At 44.9% G+C, this 22,316-nt stretch overlaps 1 protein-coding gene across 1 annotated transcript; it reads left to right on the forward strand.

Moving 5' to 3' along the window:
- The first annotated feature begins 2,347 nt into the window (after positions 1–2,347).
- clpp (caseinolytic mitochondrial matrix peptidase proteolytic subunit) lies at positions 2,348–16,743 on the forward strand. Its single transcript, XM_069927411.1, has 7 exons — positions 2,348–2,458; positions 5,675–5,776; positions 10,180–10,251; positions 10,330–10,426; positions 12,383–12,570; positions 14,993–15,098; positions 16,517–16,743. The coding sequence occupies exons 1-7, from the start codon at positions 2,363–2,365 to the stop codon at positions 16,672–16,674; spliced, it is 819 nt and encodes a 272-aa protein (XP_069783512.1). The 5' UTR covers positions 2,348–2,362; the 3' UTR covers positions 16,675–16,743.
- The last annotated feature ends 5,573 nt before the right edge of the window (positions 16,744–22,316 follow it).

Consider the following 22,316-nt stretch of genomic DNA (forward strand, 5'->3'; position numbering starts at 1 on the left):
CCTTGGTGGGTGGGTGCTGAACAAGGTGCAACACACGTCTGGCGGTGGCCTGGTCCAGGGCAGTGACCACATGGTAGAATTTGGTCGTGTCGGACGGAATGTAGCAGAGGTGAAACTAAGCCTCCATGTGGTTGAACCAGGTCTCCGGCTCCTGAACCCAGAATTCAGGCAGTTTCATGGCTATTACGCTGATCCCAGGCTCAGTCATGATGAGTCAAAGACATTTGAACCAGTCGGGGTCACCAATTGTAGCGGCAGCAACACTGCTCCTGCAATAACACACACAACCAGATGGGTTGAGCTCAGTGAGCAGACTGGTTTATTGCAGGCTGCTGGGCTGCACTTATACTCACAGCCCGGACATGGCTGAGAACCACACTGGAGGGTGCTGACGTCACCCGGGCATCAAGTGGTCCCCCAGCGTGGGTTTCTGAGCCCTGTGCTGGAAGGAAGGGAAACCCCCCCGACTACGCCATTTTGGCTGGCTGCCCCACCACATGGCTTACAAGCAGGACCGGTTCGCCTGCCTTGTGGTGATCCGCCACAATTTGTTGTTAAAATATTGTGATTTTTCTTTTAAAAGCATTCCACTAGTCAGCAGTCAGTGCTAGATTTAGGGGGTCTTATTCAAATGGTATTGCTCAAAACCAAATTCTGGGGTCATCCTATATAGAGTTGTCCTATACACCAGCATATACGGTTTTCCTGGAGAGACAATTAGAATTCAAGTAAGTGAATGGAAATAGGTGGATTTATTATCTAGCTATGGTCTAAATTTTTGACTGTTATGTGTGGATCACAGGCGGGAGACAGATTCTATCTGAAAATGAAACCATTTCTTTACCATGCTATTTTTTTATTGGTCCAAAGGAGCTAAGAGGTGTATCTCATGCTGACCTAATTTGTTAATTAGCTACTGAATATTGATTTCCAGTTAATGACAACTTGAGGGCTCTCACCTCTTTAATCATCCACATCAGTGTCACCATTTTGAGGGACGTCTCCATTGGATCTTAATGATCTGTGCTGACCTCTTTCAGTAGTTCCTATGGAGACATTGAGATTCCATGATCTTTCTCTCCCTGCGACGATTCTTTTGCATCTGGGTTAGGATAAGACCTTCACACGTTTAGTTCTTGCTCTCGTAATCTTGTGGCTGATAACACTGGACAGCGAAGATTTTGCTTCCTGAACACTTTTGGTTGTATTTAATGGATTTTGAGCTGCTGATCACAAAAATCATCTTAACAATTTCCTTTCACGTACTGTTTTTTTTTTTGCCCTGGCACAACCTATTTTTGTGATTTCTTGTCATTTTAAGTATTTCAAGCATACAAAACCATGAAATTTAATGTGCCATTGAAAATTAATTTAATTCTTCCCGGCTGATCTTTGTTGCCGAACATGGTATAATGTTTCACTGTGACATCGCGACCATGGAAAAGCGGTATCAGGGCAATTGGAATCCATCAATGCTGACTGACTATTGTTGGACACTGACATGAGAGGCATCAGATGCTGAGTACAAATGAAAATCAGCAGCAAAACATTTTTGGGTCAGTTGAACTAACACAATGTATCAACATACTAATGTGATTAATTAGTATATACAATACACATTCAATGAAATACATACTATATTCAATGAAAGTTAATTTAATGTTTTTCTGACTTCCTAAGTGATACAGCAAATCTAAATTTATCTTTGTGTTCATCTTAAAGTCTATCATAATCCCCAAATTTATCCCAGGAAGCAAACCTTGTGAAAATTTTCCAGTGTATTAGCCACCCTCATTATTCTTTTCTATGGATTCAGCTGAACAAGCTTCTTTGGGCTTCCAAAGAAGCCCACTCTGGCCACCTGCAACAGTCTTCTCACCCCTTTTCCCACAAGGAATCTGAAATTGTGTGTCCTGTTTCCAGATGCTTTACATGTGTGATAATTGCAAAGGACTGTTTGCAAAACAATCTTTCTTAATAATTGAGATTGAAGAAGGAGTATTGTGTTTTAATTTGAGAACCAGATAAATAATTTTTAAAAAGGAGGAAATTCAGAGAATTAGAACAATGATGAGTTATGATTTAATTATAGAATTTGATGTCCTAAATGAAATAATGTAATAATTATGGCTAACCCAGTTTACAACTGATATGTTATATTTAATTTATGTTATTAGTCTATCTTGTATGAAGCTACACTCAATAAAAATATTTTAAAAAGAAAGAACACTGATGGAAATCTGAAATAAAAATTCTGAACAGGTCAAGGAAATAGGGTGGTATTTGTCTGCCCCGAACCCCTTTGTCCGATTCTTTGACCAATTTCTACCACTTGACCTCAATAGCACTAGGCCGCGTTGCCATGGAGGCAGAGGAACCCGACTTCCGGTCCGGCCAAACGGCTGGGAGAGCGATCGCATCCGGGTCGGGAGGAGACATGGCGCTGCATAGGCTGAGAGTGAGTGGCGGGGAAGGAGCTGGTGTTGAGGGCCGGCAGCGCCGCGGGGCTGGAACGGTTGCAGACGTCTTTTTAAATCAAAGAACACATCTTAGACTATGGAGGGGAGGCACGCATCAGTGTCCATGAGGGGGTCGGGCCCGGAGCGGCGACCGCTCTCCGCCCACCTGCTGCTGCTGCTGCTGCTCCGCCCGCCGACTCCCTGCAGCGCAGCTGCGCTGGGCACCAGCAGAGCCCGCAGACGCTGCGGTGGAGGGGTCTGGGCCGGTCCTCGCAGTGTCCGCAGGAGGTGAAGGGTGCACCGCCGACGGTTCGTGTGGGCCCCGAGCCCTTCCTCGGGGGAGAATGGTGGCAGAGGGGGCCCACTCGTTGTACCTTGGGGCTCGGCAGCTTCTGAGTCAGCAGGAGGGTGGTGCGTCCTGGAGAATGGAGCCCTGCGTCCTTTATTTCAGATTTCCATCAGTGTTCTTTCTTTTTTTTTAAAAGAAATGTTAAATTGTAAATCTGCCGTCTCAGGTCGATAGTGAAGATTCTGCAGAGGGTTATTTGAAGGGATAGCTGGACAACACTGATCAACTTGAAAAAAATAACTTCCAGCCATCAGCAAAATGCACGCTGAGGTCGGGTGGCCAGTCCAAAACGAGGACGTGGTCAGACAATGTTTGGATCTGTGGTTTTTGCCATACGGTTTAAATTTTACTGTTTTGAAACACAATGACCCTGGCCTCCTATTTGGAAATGGCCACTGAGGTGCCTTTATTGCATTTTTTAAAACATTATTTCAATGACTACACCTTAAAGGAAAGTGGAATGTACTATAAATAATGTAGTCATCTTTTCACTCTCTGTTTCTATGTGAAGCATCTGTTTATGAATCATCTCCTTTTTTTCTGCAAATAAGACTTTTCCAATTCCCCTTCTAGTCTGTGTCTTGAGTACACGCCAAACTAGGGATTGTTCTGTGCTACTGGGTCTAAACCGGTGGTTCTCAACCTTTTTCTTTTTGCCTCTGCCATGGGTGCTCTGTGATTAGTAAGGGATTGCTTAAGGTGGTCTGTGGGTGGGAAGAAAAAGTTTGAAAACCATTGTTTTAATCATCCCTAATTACACGGTTTCAGAACTCCAAAGGAAATGGGCCAATAACAATTTTTCTCAAACAAAATATTTCAGTAACAATTGGGTCTAGTGCAGTGGTTCTCAACCTTCCCTTCCCACTCACATCCCACCTTAACCAATCTCTTAATCACAGAGCACCGATGGCATCGGGAATACCTAAGGTGGAATGTGAGTGGGGGAAAAAAGATTGAGAACCACTGGTTTAACTCAGCAGAGTGAAACACAAAACACACTGATGGTAGCTAAAAACACAGAAATGCTGGAGCAACTCAATAGGTCTTGCAGCATCCATGGGAGGCAAAAACGTGTAACTGATGTTTTGGGCCTGAAATGTCCAAAATCAGTGGACATTTTTGCCTCCCATTGTCTCTGAGAGACCTGCTGAGTTGCTCCAGCATATCTATGTTTTTATTAAACCCAGTAGAAACTGACTGGAAGCCGTTCAAGTTCACATCAGGCCCTTGTACATTAGAGCAAAAAAAAACTCTTGGAGATACTTAGCAGGTCGAGCAGCATCTGTGGAGGCTAAGAGTCTCAACCTGAAACATCAACCATCCATTGCCTCTACAGATGGTGCTCGGCCTCCTGAGTTCTTCCAGCCATTTATTTTTTTGCCTTGTATTCCAGCAGCTGCAGTCACTTGTGATTCCTTGAGATGTTTGTTTCTCCATCATTTCAGACTGGCATAGAAATGTGAACCAACACACTACTCAGTTCAAGGGCTAATTACACTGGACAACAATTTTTTTATATAGCAGGTTTGCTTCCTAAAGTAAATGGGGATTGTCAAGCTGAAGACAAGGATAATTTCAGATTTACTGTGTCACATAAGAAGTTGGAGAAACATTAAATGAACTTTTATTCATTTTAGCTCTCATGCTGACTGCACATGTTGCACAACAACTGAGAGGAACTCAGGGTTTGTCATGATGACCAATTTTAAAATCGAAGTAGGGCTCAGAGGCTTTCTTAGTAAATGCAGTCATGCTGCGTCTTTGAGCTTTAAGCATCTACTCACCACAAATGTTACAATGCATCGCAGCTGTTCCGACATTAACAAGACACTTCTGCTGTTTTGAATCTTCCTAAAGATTGATAAGTTCACTCACCGTGCTATTGCCTGAAGAACATCTGCATCAACCTGCACAGAATCTGTATGTGTGAGCTACTTTTATTGCCTGTCTGCATCTATCCTGACTAAACAAACCCAGGCCTAAGACAACACTTTCATAGTACTGCACTGAGTGCATACCCAGGCTTGCTTGGACTGACCAAAGCAGCTCACTTTGTGGGTAATATACTAGTGGACTTAAAAGTATGACAGGAAATCACAAAAATAAGATATCTATGTGTGATACGAAGGCTTTAAGGTGGTTTTTGTGATCAGCAGTCCAAAATCCATAAAATACACCCAAAGGTATTCAGGAAGAAAAATCTTCATTGTCCAGTTTCAGCGATGGAAAATAAATACTGGTTTTATCAATGATGCTTGTGTTCTGAATGTAAAATCAATATGTGATGAGTTCGTTGATTTCAAATTTGGGAAGGTGCTAGAATTGGCCCTTGAGCCCTAGGTGAGTTTGTCAGAGCACAAGTTGAAGTGGGAGTGATTGGGTCACTCAGCCAAAGAACAGCAGAAGCACAATGGGCTGAATGGCCCCCTGCTGCTGTATGATTGGTGTTGACAGTGATGTTCCCAGTGATTGGTCAAAGGGATCGGGTCAGGAACAAGAGTAACCCCAGTGTGCTGGGGCAGCAAAGCTGGAAGCAAAGAATAACACAGTAGAGCCTTGAATTTATATTTAGATACGCAGCAAGCATTTTGGTCCATGGGCCTGTGCCACCCAATTGCACGCATTGACCTACACCCTCTGTACCTTTCGAACAGTGGGAGGAAACAGAGAAAAACCATGCAGACACTGAGAGAACGTACAAACTCCTTACAGACAGTTCCGTTCCCAGTCATTGGCGCTATAACAGCGTAGCACTAACCATTACACCAAACGTGGTGCTTGAGACTGATAATATTAACATCTTACATTTTTTTCAATGTCTGCACCTTACGTTGCTGTGCATGTATTTATCCTTTTTTTTGTACAGGCATTTGTGTACCATTCCAGATGGCTAGTGACAGGATGCAGGAAGATACATCAGACGTCAGGCTGTAACCATCCATTAATCCCCATCGTCATCGAACAGACAGTAAGTGCTCTGAGAGTAAAAGTGTTGTCATTATTTGGATAACATACAACCTCCAGGATCGTCTACTCAAACAACACTCCTTGGGCTGAATTGCCATCATATCTCACTGTAATGTCTGCTTCCAATTAGCTTTGTTTGAATTGAATTGTTTATTGTCATGTGTGCTGAAATTCAGTGGAAAAAGCTTCTTCTTTGGGGGCTATCCAGGCGTCAACTTTCCTTGAAAAATAAAATTGCAGTGTTACAGAGAAAAAAGTTTAATTAAAACTGCACAAGCAATATTGTTTTACAAATGAGAGGTCTGTTCAATAGTCTGATAAAATTGGGGAATGTAAGAAATAGGAGCAGGAGTCGGTTATCTGCCCGTCGAGCCTGCTCCGCCAGTCAATGCAGATCATGGCTGATCTGATAATAGGCTCATCCCCACCTACCTGTCTTTTCCCCATATTACTTTAATTCCTCAACTATATAAAAATCAATCAACCTTGTCTTAAATATATTCACTGAGGTCACCTCCACTGCTTCAATGGGCAGTGAATTCCACAGATTCATCACCTTCTGCGAAAAGCAGTTCCTTCTCATCTCCTTCCTAAATCTACTACCAAGAATCATAAGGCTGGCCCTTCGTTCTGGTCTACCCCCCCCCCCCCAGTGGGGACAACTGACCTACCTCTATCCTATCTATGCCTTTCACAATTTTATATGTTTCTATAAGATCCCCTTTCATTCTTCTAAACTCCCCAGATGACAATCTCCTCAGAGGTGAACCCCCTCATCTCTGGAATTGACCTGAGTACAGCCCCAGATGACTTATATGTATATGTAGGACAATCTCCTCAGAGGTGAACACCCTCATGTCCGGAATCGACCTGGCATACCTCCTCTGGACCCCCTCCAAAGCCAGTACATCCTTCCTCAAGTAAGGAGATCAGAAATGCGCACAGTACTCCCGATGCGGCCTCACCAGTATATTGTACAATTGCACCAACTGTCCTTGCATCTGGTGGTTCGTGTTTTCAAAGCTCAGTGGGGAAGAGGAGAGTGTGACTGGGATGAGATTAGTCTTTTAATATCTTGGCTTTCCCAAGGCAGCAGGAAGTGTAGACAGGGTCAAAATCGATGTAGGGAAGGTTGGATTGTGTGGTGGCCAGAGTTGCACCCACAGTTCTCTGCAATTTCTTTTGGCCTTGGGTGAAGCAATTCCTGTCATTTCCAGACAGCATCACCTCTTCAAAAAAAGCTCCATTGAATTTATGAGATGAAATTTCCCCTACACAAAGCCATGCCTCCTAACCCTGATCAACTCTTGCCTTTCCAAATGCAGATAGATCTATTTCTCAGAATTTCCCCTCCCCACCCCTCCAGGAAATTATCCTGTCATTCCATGGCTTTTCCTTACAGCCCTTCTTAAATAAAGTCACAACATATGCCACCTTCCTTTTATCTGTGACCTCACAGATTCAAAAATCTCTGCCAAGGTCCCAGTAATTTATTCCATATGCTTCTCACAATGTCCAGGAATTCATTGGTCAGGCCCCAGGGATTTATCCACTTTATGCTCTTGAAGATAGGCAACACCTCCTCTTTCATAATAAATTTCAGTGCAACACTGTTCTCTTCCCTGAATTCCTTGACTTCCACGAACTTCTGCTTGGTAAATACAGGCAAGAAGTGCCTATTTCACCTGTGGCGCCATAACTAGAGGACCGTACTAATCCTTCAGGTGTCTATTCTTTCCCAAGTTACCATTGTGCTATTAATGTACTTGCAGAATCAAGTCAATTTTATTGTCAACTGATTGTACAACATCGTTCTCTGGTCCTCGGTGTATATGTAGGACAAGTATTACATCTATAAAAATAAATAAATATTGTTTTGTACAAATGAGAGTCTTGGATGGTTAGTGGGAGTAGTTCCTTTAGATGCTTAGCGTTCTCACTGCCTGTGGGAAGAAGCTGTTCCACAGCCTGTTGGTGCTGGCTCTGATACACCTGTATCTCTTCCCCAATGCGAGCAGCTGAAAGATCCTGTGTGCTGGGTGGAAGGGGATCCTCAGTGATTTTTCTGAATCACTTCAGATTCACTTTTACTTATTTGCCAAGAATATAGACGGCAGGGGTCGCAAATCAGTTTACCTATCTCGGCTGCATCATTTCATCGGATGTAAGGATCGACAACAAGATAGACAACAGACTCGCCAAGGCAAATAGCGCCTTTGGAAGACTACACAAAAGAATCTGGAAAAACAACCAACTGAAAAACCTCACAAAGATTAGCGTATACAGAGCCGTTGTCATACCCACACTCCTGTTCGGCTCCGAATCATGGGTCCTCTACCGGCATCACCTACGGCTCCTAGAACGCTTCCACCAGCGTTGTCTCCGCTCCATCCTCAACATCCATTGGAGCGCTTTCATCCCTAACGTCGAAGTACTCGAGATGGCAGAGGCCGACAGCATCGAATCCACGCTGCTGAAGATCCAACTGCGCTGGGTAGGTCACGTCTCCAGAATGGAGGACCTTCGCCTTCTCAAGATCGTGTTAAAAATAGTTCACTGTGACAGAAGTGCACCAAAGAAAAGGTACAAGGACTGCCTAAAGAAATCTCTTGGTGCCTGCCACATTGACCACCGCCAGTGGGCTGATATCGCCTCAAACCGTGCATCTTGGCGCCTCACAGTTCGGCGGGCAGCAACCTCCTTTGAAGAAGACCGCAGAGCCCACCTCACTGACAAAAGACAAAGGAGAAAAAACCCAACACCCAACCCCAACCAACCAATTTTCCCTTGCAACCGTGTCTGCCTGTCCCGCATCGGACTTGTCAGCCACAAACGAGCCTGCAGCTGACGTGGACTTTACCCCTCCATAAATCTTCGTCCGCGAAGCCAAGCCAAAGAAGAAAGAAGAGACGGCAGGGGTAGCATAGCATTTAATGCAATGCTGTTACAGCACCTGCAATGGGTTCAAATCCACTATCTGGAAGGAGTTTGCACTTTCTCCCCATGGCTATGTGGGTTTCCCCAGGGGCAACAAGATAGACAATAGACTCGCCAAGGCAAATAGAGCCTTTGGTTTCTTCCTAGCCTTCAAAACGCTCCAGGGGTTGTCCTGTGTCCTCTATTTGCCCTCCTGATTTCCTAAAACCCTTGTACTCCTCCAGAGACCAGCTCATCCCAGCTGCCTATATGTGACACGTGGTTCTGTGTCCAATATCCATCATTAGCTAGGGTTCCCTAATCCTGCCTGCCTTGCCTTTCGCTCTGACAGCTCTCCTGATCTCACTTTTAAAAGCCTCCTGTTTGCCAGGACATCCCTTTGACTGATTGGTATGAGTTAGGACAGGGAGCGGGAGAAATTTGCAGGCGCTCAAGGAAGGTAAACCAGTCGTTTCATGGACTCAACAGATTTTTAGGTAACAAAGTTATGAGTTTTAATAAGAAATACAATTAAAGTCCAAAAATCTGAATGCCGAAAATCCGGTCAACCCAAGAATCCGGAATTCTCAAAAACTCTCAAGCTTTTTAATTTAGTGGGCTTTTGTGTGAATCCGTTCATAAGCACCATAGATGCGGCAGCAAGCAACCAAGAGGAAGTTGCAGAAATGTAAGAAAAATATTTATTTGTGGTTTTTTTTGTGCTTTCTATTTTGTATGAAAAAATGTTTCATTAATAAACTATCAAAATTTACCTGTGCATCACTTCCTTACTCTCCTTAAATTTGAATTTTTAAAGTGCTACCCGCGAATCCATAAAATCTGGACCCACCCAATCCCTGAGTTGTCCGGATTTTAGGACTTTTACTATACTCAGATGTCGGAGAAGTACAATGTGTAGAGACTACAACTTCATGATCATGGAGGAAATGTGGAATTAGTGGCTCACCTTGGAACTCATTCGGACATCGAATGAGCAAAGAGTCAGTTGTGCCCTGTGTCTCGGAAACCTCTACACGAGAAGCGTGGAGAGCATTTTGACCGGTGGCATGGAAGTGCTAACACTCCGGACAATTTAAAAAAAAACTCCCAAGGGTTGTTGACTCGGCCTGCGACGTCACAGGGACCAGTCTTCACTCCATTGAGGACATCTACAAGAGGCGGAGTCTTAAGAAAGCAGCCTCTATCCTCAAGGACCCCCAACACCCAGGCCATGCCCTCTTCACTCTTCTATCTTTGGGAAGGAGGTACAGGTGCTTGAAGACGAGCACCCAGCAGAACAAGGACAGCTTCTTCTATTGCCATCAGATTCCTGAATGATTAATAAACCAAAGACTTATTTTGTACTTTTTGTGAACTATTTTTATTTATTGTTGTAAGGTGGTTTATATAAATGTTTGCACTGTGACGATGTTGCAAAATAGCAAATTCCATGACTTCTTCATGACGATGAATTCTGATTCTATCTAGGGTCGTGGGGAGCGAGCGTATGATATTTATTCAAGGTTACTGAGAGAGAGAATTATTTGTGTCATGGGACCTGTGAGTATTATTTATTTGAAGCATCTCCTTATTTTGCCTGTGATAGTCCACTTCATTAACTGTCTGTGTTTCCCTCAGATAGACGACAATATTGCCAGTTTAGTCATCGCTCAACTCTTGTTCCTTCAGTCAGAGAGTAACAAGAAGCCAATCCACATGTACATCAACAGTCCTGGTGAGCTAATACTGTGTCAGCTTGTGGGTGTGAAAGTGCCACCTGAGATGGGGCACAAGGTAAACAAGAAAGTTTGCAGAACCTGTGATTTTAGTTTAATACACTAAAGAGCGGGAGAAATTCAGCAGGTCCCGCAGTGCTCTCAATGGCAGAAATATACTGCCAGTGTTTTGGGCCTGAGCCTTTCTTATTTAAATTTAGACATACAGCACAGTACCAGGCCTTTCTAGCCCACAAGCCCTTGCCGCCCAATTACACCCCATTAACCCCTGATATGTTTTAAATGGTGGCGGAGGAGAATTGGAGCCCCCAGAGAAAACCCATGCCACAGATACAGATACAGCAATGAGCTCTCTGAACCCTTCTCCATTAACAATGGCGTGAAGCAAGGCTGTGTTCTCGCACCAACCCTCTTTTCAATCTTCTTCAGCATGATGCTGAACCAAGCCATGAAAGACCCCAACAATGAAGACGCTGTTTACATCCGGTACCGCACGGATGGCAGTCTCTTCAATCTGAGGCGCCTGCAAGCTCACACCAAGACACAAGAGAAACTTGTCCGTGAACTACTCTTTGCAGATGATGCCGCTTTAGTTGCCCATTCAGAGCCAGCTCTTCAGCGCTTGACGTCCTGCTTTGCGGAAACTGCCAAAATGTTTGGCCTGGAAGTCAGCCTGAAGAAAACTGAGGTCCTCCATCAGCCAGCTCCCCACCATGACTACCAGCCCCCCCACATCTCCATCGGGCACACAAAACTCAAAACGGTCAACCAGTTTACCTATCTCGGCTGCACCATTTCATCAGATGCAAGGATCGACAATGAGATAGACAACAGACTCGCCAAGGCAAATAGCGCCTTTGGAAGACTACACAAAAGAGTCTGGAAAAACAACCAACTGAAAAACCTCACAAAGATAAGCGTATACAGAGCCGTTGTCATACCCACACTCCTGTTCGGCTCCGAATCATGGGTCCTCTACCGGCACCACCTACGGCTCCTAGAACGCTTCCACCAGCGTTGTCTCCGCTCCATCCTCAACATCCATTGGAGCGCTCACACCCCTAACGTCGAGGTACTCGAGATGGCAGAGGTCGACAGCATCGAGTCCACGCTGCTGAAGATCCAGCTGCGCTGGATGGGTCACGTCTCCAGAATGGAGGACCATCGCCTTCCCAAGATCGTATTATATGGCGAGCTCTCCACTGGCCACCGTGACAGAGGTGCACCAAAGAAAAGGTACAAGGACTGCCTAAAGAAATCTCTTGGTGCCTGCCACATTGACCACCGCCAGTGGGCTGATAACGCCTCAAACCGTGCATCTTGGCGCCTCACAGTTTGGCGGGCAGCAGCCTCCTTTGAAGAAGACCGCAGAGCCCACCTCACTGACAAAAGGCAAAGGAGGAAAAACCCAACACCCAACCCCAACCAACCAATTTTCCCTTGCAACCACTGCAATCGTGTCTGCCTGTCCCGCATCGGACTGGTCAGCCACAAACGAGCCTGCAGCTGACGTGGACTTTTTACCCCCTCCATAAATCTTCGTCCGCGAAGCCAAGCCAAAGAAAAGAACCCCTGATATGTTTTAAATGGTGGCGGAGGAGAATTGGAGCCCCCAGAGAAAACCCATGCAGACACGGGGAGAATGTACAAACTCCTAACAGGCAGTGTGAGATTTTAACCCAGGTCTGGTCCCAATCGCTGGAACTAACCGCTATGCCAACGGTGCCACCCCATGTGATAAAATTACTTGTATTAAGCGTGGTTGTGTCTTGCCACTGTGCATCTGTGCTGCTTAAGTACACACACACACACACACACACACACACACACACACACAAAAGCTTGCTAAATTAAAAAAGTTTGAGAGTCTGGACTTTTACCATATTACACAGAGCAGTTTAATGACTGCACTTCCTTTATTGCACCTCCATCTCCTCCCCACCCCTCCCCTCTAGGCGGCGTGGTGACTGCTGGCCTGGCTATATACGACACGATGCAGTACATCCTGAACCCTATCTCCACCTGGTGTGTCGGGCAGGCTGCAAGCATGGGCTCCTTGCTGCTGGCTGCCGGCTGCCCAGGAATGAGGCACTCCCTGCCCAACGCACGCATCATGATCCACCAGCCCTCAGGAGGGGCATCCGTAAGTACCCCGACTCCTTCTGCCTCATGGAATTGGAGCAGCTCAGGGAGGCCCATTGAGTCCATGCCCACAAACTTCCATTCATGGAACAACCGTAGATGCTTTCATTGTGACACTCCTGAGGGATGCTTAGCATATCCATTTGATTCAGACTTGTGTCAGCAAATTTAATTTTAAAAAATTTAGACATACAGCACGATAACAGGCCCTTTTGGCCCTCGAGTCCGTGCCGCCCAATTAACATACAACCCCAGTACATTTTAAAGCATGAGGGAAAGCAGAGCGCCTGGAGGAAACCCACACAGATACAGGGAGAATGTACAAACTCCTTACAGGCAATGCGGGATTCGAACCTGGGTCACTGACACTGTAACAGTGTGGCACTAACCATGCTGTTCTAAAGCAGAGGCTAAAGCCTGATTTGTGGATAGTAAGGTGGTAGACGTATATGAACCATATTGCAGGCATTCCAGAATACCAACTTGGTCAGTATGAACAAGTTGGGCTGAAGGGCCTGTTCCATGCTGCATGACTCGATGATGCATCTGCATTTTATCATGATCTACCTCCATGCCTTAAAAATCCAGTGGTTCTCACCCTTTTTGTTTCCACTCAAATACCACCTTCAGTAATCCCTTACTAAGCACAGAGCACTGATGGTGTCCTATGCCGTAGGTGCTCTGTGGTTAATGAGGGATTACTTGGGTGGTATGTGGGTGGGGGAAAAAAGGTTGAGAACTACTGCCCTAATCACTACAGCACAGTACTGGCCCTTTGGCCCTCGATGTTGTGCTGACCTATATATTCCTACCAAAAATGGTTAGTACAATTTTATTACAGCGGGGTTCGAATCTCACACTGTCTGTAAGGAGTTTGCACGTTCTCCCCGTGCCTGCTTGGGTTTTTCCCCAGAGACTCTGGTTTCCTCCCACCGTTCGAAATGTACTGGGGTTCTAGGTCAATTCGATGGCTCATTTCAACATGGGCCAAAAGGGCTCTATTACTGTGCTGTACAACTAAATGTAAAATTTAAACCCTCCATACCTCATAACCCTTTATTTTTCTTTCATCCATGTGCCTGTCTAATAGTCTTTTAAATGCCACAAATCACCACTCCAGCAATGCATTCCAGACACTTTCTGTGTAAAACAGAGAGTCTCCCCTAAACTTTCCTCCCTTCACTTTGTGCAGATGTTTTCTGGTGTTTGCTACTCCCGCCCTGGGAAAAAAGCACTGGCTGTCCACCTTATCTATGCCTCTCATAATCTTGTAGAACTCGATTAAGTCTCTCAGTTTTAGTCCTTACATCATCATTTAACTTCTGCTCTCTTTGGAATCTGTCTGCATTTCCACCACACTTTCTAAATTTTTCTACCTGGATACTGAGTGATCTTCAGCATGTTTACCAGAAACCCCACTCCTTCATCTATGTGCAGTTCCAGCCTGCTGGGATATTTTGTTAAATGGCCCACCCCCACCCAGAGCTGTATCTTTCCTGCTTGGTCTCTAAGCCAGTGTGGTTAAAGTCCTATTGCATGGGGTATGTTTATAACCCAGGCCTATGCTTCAATGCAGTACAGTGGGACTACCACACTGTCCGAGAGCCCACTGAACCAGGTATCAAAGACACAGCCCTCAAGCCCATGCTGCCTAATTGTGCCCAACTGACCTACAACCTCCATACTCTTTGAATAGTGGGAGGAAACCCATGCGGACATGGGGAAAATGTACAAACTCCTTGCAGACCGCGCCAGATTCAAACCCTGGTCACTGGCGCTAAAACAGCTACGCTAACCTTGCCACCCTGGTTGATCAACATTCTTCCTCAAATCAACTCATCACTTTCCTCATTGCAGTGTTGCTCTGTGTAAAATGGTTCCCATCCTTCAGCACTGGTACTTTTAAGGTAGTTAGGTGTATAATATTCTGGACTTACCTGCAACACTCTGTCCCAGACCTCTCCATCCCATTCCCCTTACTCAGACCCACCTCACCAAAGGTCTCCACACTCGACTTGGGAACTTGAGTGAAGTTCTATCTCTACATAAATCCAGGCTCTCTCTCCCCTTGCCTCCCCCACTCCCAGCTCTTTCTCCTTCACCACATTCTCTCTTCGTCAATTTTGTTGACCACGAGCATTAATGTGCCAGAGGACATGGTGGAATTGGATGCAATCATTATGTTTAAGAGGCATTTAGATATACATTGAATGGGAATGATATAGAAGTCTACAGTCCTAATGTGGACAAAAGGGTTAGCACAGGCAGGGTGGGCTGAGGAGCCACTTTCTGTGCTTTATGACACCTTGCAGCAGCTTTGAATAATTCAATTAGCAAAGGTTTAGAAAGCCTTGAAAACCCATTTGGAACAAAGGAACACATATTCCACAAACTCTTAATAATTGTGTGATGTTTATTCACAGGGCCAGGCCACTGACATCGCCATTCAAGCGGAGGAGATCCTCAAAATTAAGAGGCAGATCAATAATATTTATGCCAAGCACACCAAACAGCCTCTGCCAGTGATCGGTAAGTGATCAGTGCAATGCCATGAGTCCTGGATGCATTATGGTAACACAATGTGGCTCTGTACCTGCACGCAGGGGCTAAGATTAGAAGTAGGTCATGACTCTCACAGTGTGGAAGCAGGCTCTTCAGCCCAAATTGCCCATGACGACCAAAAATGGCCCACCCACACTCGTCCTACCTACCAGCGTGTCCCTCTAAGCCCATCCTATCCGTGTAACCATTTAATTTTATTTCTTAAACATTGCAATAGCACCTACCTTAATTACATTCTCTGATGGCCTGTTTCAGGCACCCACCACTCTCTGTGTTTAAAAAAAAGTTACCCCTCAGGTTCCTGTTGAATCTCTCCCTCCTCACCTGAACCTCAGTCCTCTGATTACCGGTTCTCTTACTCTGGGCAAAAGACTGTGCGTTCACCCAATCGACTCCGCTTGTGATTTTGTACGCCTCTATGAGATCACCCGGCACCCTCCTGCACCCCAAGGAATAAATCACTAGCCTGCTCAACGTCTCCCTGTGCCTCAGGCCCCTCCAAGTCCTGGCAGCGTCCTCGTGAATCTCCGCATCCTCTCCAGCTTGACAACACCTTTCCTGTAGTCAGGCGACCAAAACCGAACCCAATTCACAACATGTCTGACAACAGTGGGAAAAACTGTCCTTAAATCTGGGATCATGTTGAATCAGAGCACCAGAGGTTGACTCCCATTACCAAGGAATCGATCTGGTGAAGCTGTATTGTACTTATCCTTTACACTCACATAATAGTTCATACCGTGTAAAAGTTGACCCCTTTATTTTTATCCCCAAAAATTTGGTATTTTACATATATTGTGTGTAAAAGTCAACCCATTCCCCCCCCTTCCTCCCCCTATATGTCCCTAGTTGACCACCCACCAGAGCTCTCGACCGTGGACTCTCACTTCGGCCCCAGCCGCCCACCCATCCGAGTTCCTGACACCCCAATTGTAGCCTCTCACCTAGATCCCGACTGCCGTGGACCCTCCCCGAGGCCCCATCCAGCCATCCGAGCTCTTAACGCCTCAAACGATGCAGGTACTTACCGCAGTCAAAAGTAGAATGTGTGTAATAGTCGAACCCCTAAATGTTACCCTAAGATTTGGTCCACATAATTTGACTGTTACACAAATATATACAGTAGTTCAAGATAAGGGTATCTCCCTTAGGGATTTGAACCACATTGGCAGTGTGGACCATCAACATATCCTCTCCAGCACCGTGCACCTGGTTCTCGAGCCGCACACTTTGTTGGCCTTGTATTCCTTGACTGTGGGGACGGTTGAATAGCGAGTTCTGTTTAGCCGCTGACGGCAACCGTCCACTTGACCATTGGCAGTCTAGGGTCAAGTCATCGGTGGCCTCGCCTTAACTGACGCTCTCACAACACCGTTGCTTTGCAGAAGGAGCGATGGAGCGGGATCGATACATGAGCCCCGTGGAGGCGCAGGAATTCGGGATCATTGACAAAGTCCTTGTCCACCCCCCTCAGAACGGGGAGGATGAGCCACAGCTGGTTCACAAGGAGGAAGCCACAACATCTGGCTCTCCGGAGCCCTGAGCTGCACGTTTGCCCAACTTCTCCGCTCCTGTGTAGATCGACATTTTTATTAAATGTTTATTGCCAGTAGCCTCTGAGACGATGTGCTCTTCACTTTCCCAGTCCTCTCCCTTCCTTCCAGGAGATGTGACCATAGTATCTAGGTCAGCGCATTCATGCAGTACTGAGAGAGACCTGCAGTGCCGGAAGTGAACTAATTAAGACAATTAAACAAATGCTCCCGGGTAGATAATATGTTTATTGACATTTGCAATATGCACATGCATCAAAATTCTTACTTGCTGCAACTGAACATGTACTTTTGTTTAAAAAAAATTAAAACAAACTACAACTGTGTGCATAACTGAAGACAAAAATAGATAATAAATATTCACAGTTATCCTCATGCCCTTTGAAATTTTGGTTAATGGTTGGCAGTGAATCAACACTAATACAAAAGGATCAATATCGATTCACTTATTAGAGGAGACAGTGGGAGCTGGAATCTGCAGCAAAGGGCAGCAAGAGGAACTTGATGGGTCGACCAGCCTCGAGGAAGAAACTGATGCTGCGCGGCGCGCTGACTTCATCCAGAGCATTGTTTCTGCGGGAGCTTTCTCTGCAATGTTTTTTTGCATGATTCCAGTGAGCACCCAAAAGGCAAGCCATTGACTGCCCAGTACATTAGGTACTCGTGAAAGCACCCAAAGAAATTCAAAACCTTTTACGACCTGCACATCTTTGTAAAGTTCACCCTCTCCTAATCTTTGATGAGAGACTTTGCCGAGGTTGCACTTGGCTTTGAAGGAGATTAGTAGCCTGTCTTTCAAGTCAATGAGGTTTAATAACTCACAAGAACCATGAGGAAGAAAATTGATGAATTAGATTCAAGAAACTGCAGATGCTGGAATCTGATGCTGAAGATAATCTGCTGGAAGAACTCAGAGGTTTCAGATACATAGAGTGGGAGTAAAAGCCCAGGTTAACATTTCGATCCAAACCTCGTGTGTGGATGGTTCCCACGGGTAATAAGTCTGAACGCAGCTAATTGAACAGTAGTGTTTTATTTACATGTTGGGGAGTCACAATAGGGATAATAGATACACCCACTCACCAGATAAACGACACTCCCACAACCACTTGTGGGTAGAGGGCTTTACCATCATGATGCCTGCCTCCCCATGATATCCCTGGCAGGCACAGCTCTTATCTAAACTAGAGACACTATGCACGCTCTACTACAGCTCCCAACCCTTTGTCTGTGCACACCTTACCAACGATTGTCCAGCGTTGCCCACGGTTCCCAACCTGGAGTGGAGCTCGGGTTTTGGCCCAGAAGAGAGAGAGCGAGAGTGATGGTTCATGTGCGGTGGGCTTTATCGTGTCATCAGCTGGAGAGTCCAACCCAGGTATCGATGAGGCAATTAGAGAGGGCAATGACCAGGTGTGCGCTAGGCTTGACTCTGATTCGCAGGTGAGGTAACTGCTAATCAGGTTCCAGATGGAGAGGCTACATGCCCGTCCGCAGTCCACACTACAGCTCTTCATCAGGATTGCGTGCAAAAGTAGTGTACAGAGGACACCACTTCTGTATATTTTACTCAGTTCATATAAAGAATTTCTGCTCGAAACGTCAACATTTCTTTTTCTCCCACTGAATGTATCTCAACCCTCAGAGTTCCTCTAGCAAATTGTGTTTGAATTAGGGCCAAACTAGGAACAAAGTAGAGATAAAGAGGGGTGGGGTATTGGAGTCAGGGAGAAACACAGAAAAGAATAAGATTCCTCCTCCTTCTCACACAATCCTCTCCCCAAAGGTCTTACCCAAATGATCTCACAGGCCTGCATGCAACTGAAAGCCGCCAAGTGACTGTTAACTGCCCCTCCTCCCCAGCAGATCCAATGGCTGATGTTGAGGCAGCAGATTCTTTAAAAACAAGATGGGCGCTGTGTGCCTCATTTCAAGGTTCCGACAGTTATGACACAAATTGATGGTCTCTCGCTGTGGAAGAGACCAGCACCTCACCCTGGTCTCGGGTACCGGCAGAAACACTGGCATCCATTTTAGCATTTGAACAAGTCTGTATATGTTGGAGTTAAGTGCAACGTACAAATGTGCTGGAGAAACTCAGCAGGTCACGCAGAGGGAGTGAAGGGTAACTGACGTTTCAGGCCTGAGCCCTTTGTCAGGTATATATACCAGAGCTATTCAAGTCTATTGTCATCTGGTTGCACAAGTCCAACCTGACAAAACAGTGTTGCCCAGTCCTCAGTGCAAAACATGCAGACACTCAACCAGACAAAATACACATACTGTACAGATAGACAATATATAATTCAGACAAGTATTCATATCTATAAATAAAGCGTCGGTATGAGAGCTTTGGATGGTCAGTGTGAGCAGTTCTTTTAGTCGTTCAGCATTCTCACTGTGGGAGGAAGTGGCTCTGATACTCCTGTATTGTAGCGAGTCCCTCCCTACAGCAGAGAGTGGAAGAATGACACACACTTTATGCGGTTATAGACAAGACTGGTTTATTGCACTCTCTGCCCCTGCTTATGGAGGCCCAGTTTCCTGCCGCTGGGCCCGGTTTAAATGGCAGGTAGAGGCAATACCTTATTTAGGCATCAGAATAAACAATAATTTAAATCATCTGTTTAAACTATCAGCCTGTAATGAAAAAATACAAGAGGACTTGGAGAAATCGAAGGACTTGCCAATAATTCTAATAGGGAGAGTAAACTGTATCAAAATGAATATATTTCCACAGTTGCAATATTTATTTCAAATGCTACCTATTCCCGTAACACGGGAATTTTTTCAAAAATTGAATAAATTGATAGGAAAATGTTTATGGAAGGGTAAGAACCCAAGAATAGCCTTGGAAAAGCTGATAGGGACATCTAAACATGGGGGATTGCAGTTGCCAAATTTAAAAAACTACTTAAAAATTAAAAAAACTACTTTTAAAAAATTAAGATTCTTGTCGGATTTTTATAAGATCAGAGAAAAGCCGGCCTGGCTTAGGATGGAAACATATAAACTAGGAGAAAGTGTTTTAGAACATGTACTTTACAAGTGGAATGAGAAGTTAGTACAGCATAACAGTAATACACCATGTATTAAAAATATGGAGTAGGATACATTTAGAGCGAAAGTTAATAAACTATCAAACACCAAATATGTCGCTACAACAAAACCAATTAATACCTTTTACAAAAAATAACATATATAAGGAATGGTCAAGAAAAGGAATTACAAGAATAAAAAGCTGTTTTCTGGGCAATAACCCACTGACATTTGAACAGCTAAAAGATAAATTGCACGGTTCAATATTTTCATACTATCAACTAAAAACATACTTAAAAGAAAAGCTGGGGAATGATCTAAGGTTGCCGGAGGGCAGTAGCTTTGACTTTATAATTACGGCACTACGATTAAAATTAAATAAAAAAGTTTATTACAAATATGTAGATTAAATTACAAGACAGGAAAAGCAGAGGCAATATACGGACCCAAACGTCGTTGGCAAAATGACTTAAACATACAAATAAATAAGGAATCTTGGAAGAAATTAATGTGCGGGCACCATGACAAATAGAATAAATGCCTGATGTCGAATGATACAGTATAATTGGCTTCACAGACTATACGTTACACCTCAAAAAGTAAAAGAATGGAACCTGACATTATAAATGCTTCCGCTGTAAACAAGAAATTGGTACAATGGTACATTCAATTTGGACATGTACAAATGTGAAACCATTTTAGGAGAATTTAAATTCAATACTAGATCAAATTACAAAAAACAAGATAACAAAAGACCCAGAAATTTTTCTGTTAAGCAATATAAAAGACAAAGTTAAAATTAAATTTAAACAGATTCCAAAAACAATTTATCAAGATTGCATTAGCGGCAGCTAAAAAATGCATAATGATAGCTTGGAAAATGAAAACACCCCTGAAAATAACAGCAGTGACTCACAGAAATGAACAAATGTATTCTGTTCGAGAAAATTACATAACTTAAGAGACAATTATGCATAATATGAACAAATTACGGACCCATTTATCAAATTTATCGGTAAACACAGCCTCAGGCCTCCAGCTCTTAACTCTTAACAAAAAAAAAGTATATATAAGGAAAAAATGAATTCTTCTTTGGCTTGGCTTCGCGGATGAAGATTTATGGAGGGGTATGTCCACGTCTGCTGCAGGCTCATTGGTGACTGACAAGTCCGATGCGGGACAGGCAGGCACGGTTGCAGCGGTTGCAAGGGAAAATTAGTTGGTTGGGGTTGGGTGTTGGGTTTTTCCTCCTTTGTCTTTTGTCAGTGAGGTGGGCTCTGCGGTCTTCTTCAAAGGAGGTTGCTGCCCGCCGAACTGTGAGGCGCCAAGATGCACGGTTGGAGGTGATATCAGCCCACTGGCGGTGGTCAATGTGGCAGGCACCAAGAAATTTCTTTAAGCAGTCTTGTACCTCTTCTTTGATGCACCTCTGTCTCGGTGGCCAGTGGAAAGCTCGCCATAGAACACGATCTTGGGAAGGCGATGGTCCTCCATTCTGGAGACGTGACCCACCCAGCGCAGTTGGGTCTTCAGCAGCATGGATTCGATGCTTGCGGACTCTGCCAGCTCGAGTACTTCGATGTTGGAGATGAAGTCATTGCAATGAATGTTGAGGATGGAGCGGAGACAGCACTGATGGAAGTGTTCTAGGAGGAGTAGGTGATGCCGGTAGAGGACCCATGATTCGGAGCCGAACAGGAGCGTGGGTATGACAACGGCTCTGTACACGCTGATCTTTGTGTGTTTCTTCAGGTGGTTGTTTTTCCAGACTCTATTGTGTAGTCTTCCAAAGGCGCTATTTGCCTTGGCGAGTGTGTTGTCTATCTCGTTGTGGATCCTTGCATCAGATGAAATTGTGGAGCCGAGGTAGGTAAACTGGTTGACCGTTTTGAGTTCTATGTGCCCGATGGAGATGTGGGGGGGGGGCTGATGGAGGACCTCAGTTTTCTTCAGGCTGACTTCCAGGCCAAACATTTTGTAAGGAAAAAAATGAATTACACAATATGAAAATGACACACTCCCTCTTCTTTTTTTCTATTTTCTCTTCTCTCTATAGTTATTGAGTATGTGGTAGGGAGGGGGTTGGGGAAAAAATGGAAAAAGTCACTATAAATATATACGTACAAAGTTTGTGTCAATATTGGTTATATTGTGACATATTAAATTAAGAAAAAGGCAGCATCCATGGAGAGATATTATCAGTCATCCTTTGTCAGATGCTTTTCTGTGAAGCAAAAGAGAGTTACTGAGTGGTTCACCTCCAGTGCTCCTGCAGCCTCCACAGCGTTCAATCCAACCCATCGGCATTGTGAGCTCCAGATCCAACCCCCCCCACCCCTGCCCTGAAACAATCAGGAAGCCCTGTGCACCCTCTCGCATCCCGGTCCCCACACCCAGTATCTGTGCAGCCAATCTCCAGCAGTCCGCAGCCTAGTGCAAGCTCCTTGACCACAAGTCGCCCGTGAAGGTTCCTCGCCTTGAGTTGCCCGCCACCTGTGTGTTCTTCAGCTTCAGATCCCTTCGCTGGTTTGCCGCCATAGAGGGACGTCTCCTCCTTCTCAAATGTGGGGGGGAGGGGGAGGTCTCCTCATTT

This window comes from Narcine bancroftii, chromosome 3, assembly GCF_036971445.1.
Source record: "Narcine bancroftii isolate sNarBan1 chromosome 3, sNarBan1.hap1, whole genome shotgun sequence".
NCBI classification, from domain to species: Eukaryota; Metazoa; Chordata; class Chondrichthyes; order Torpediniformes; family Narcinidae; genus Narcine; species Narcine bancroftii.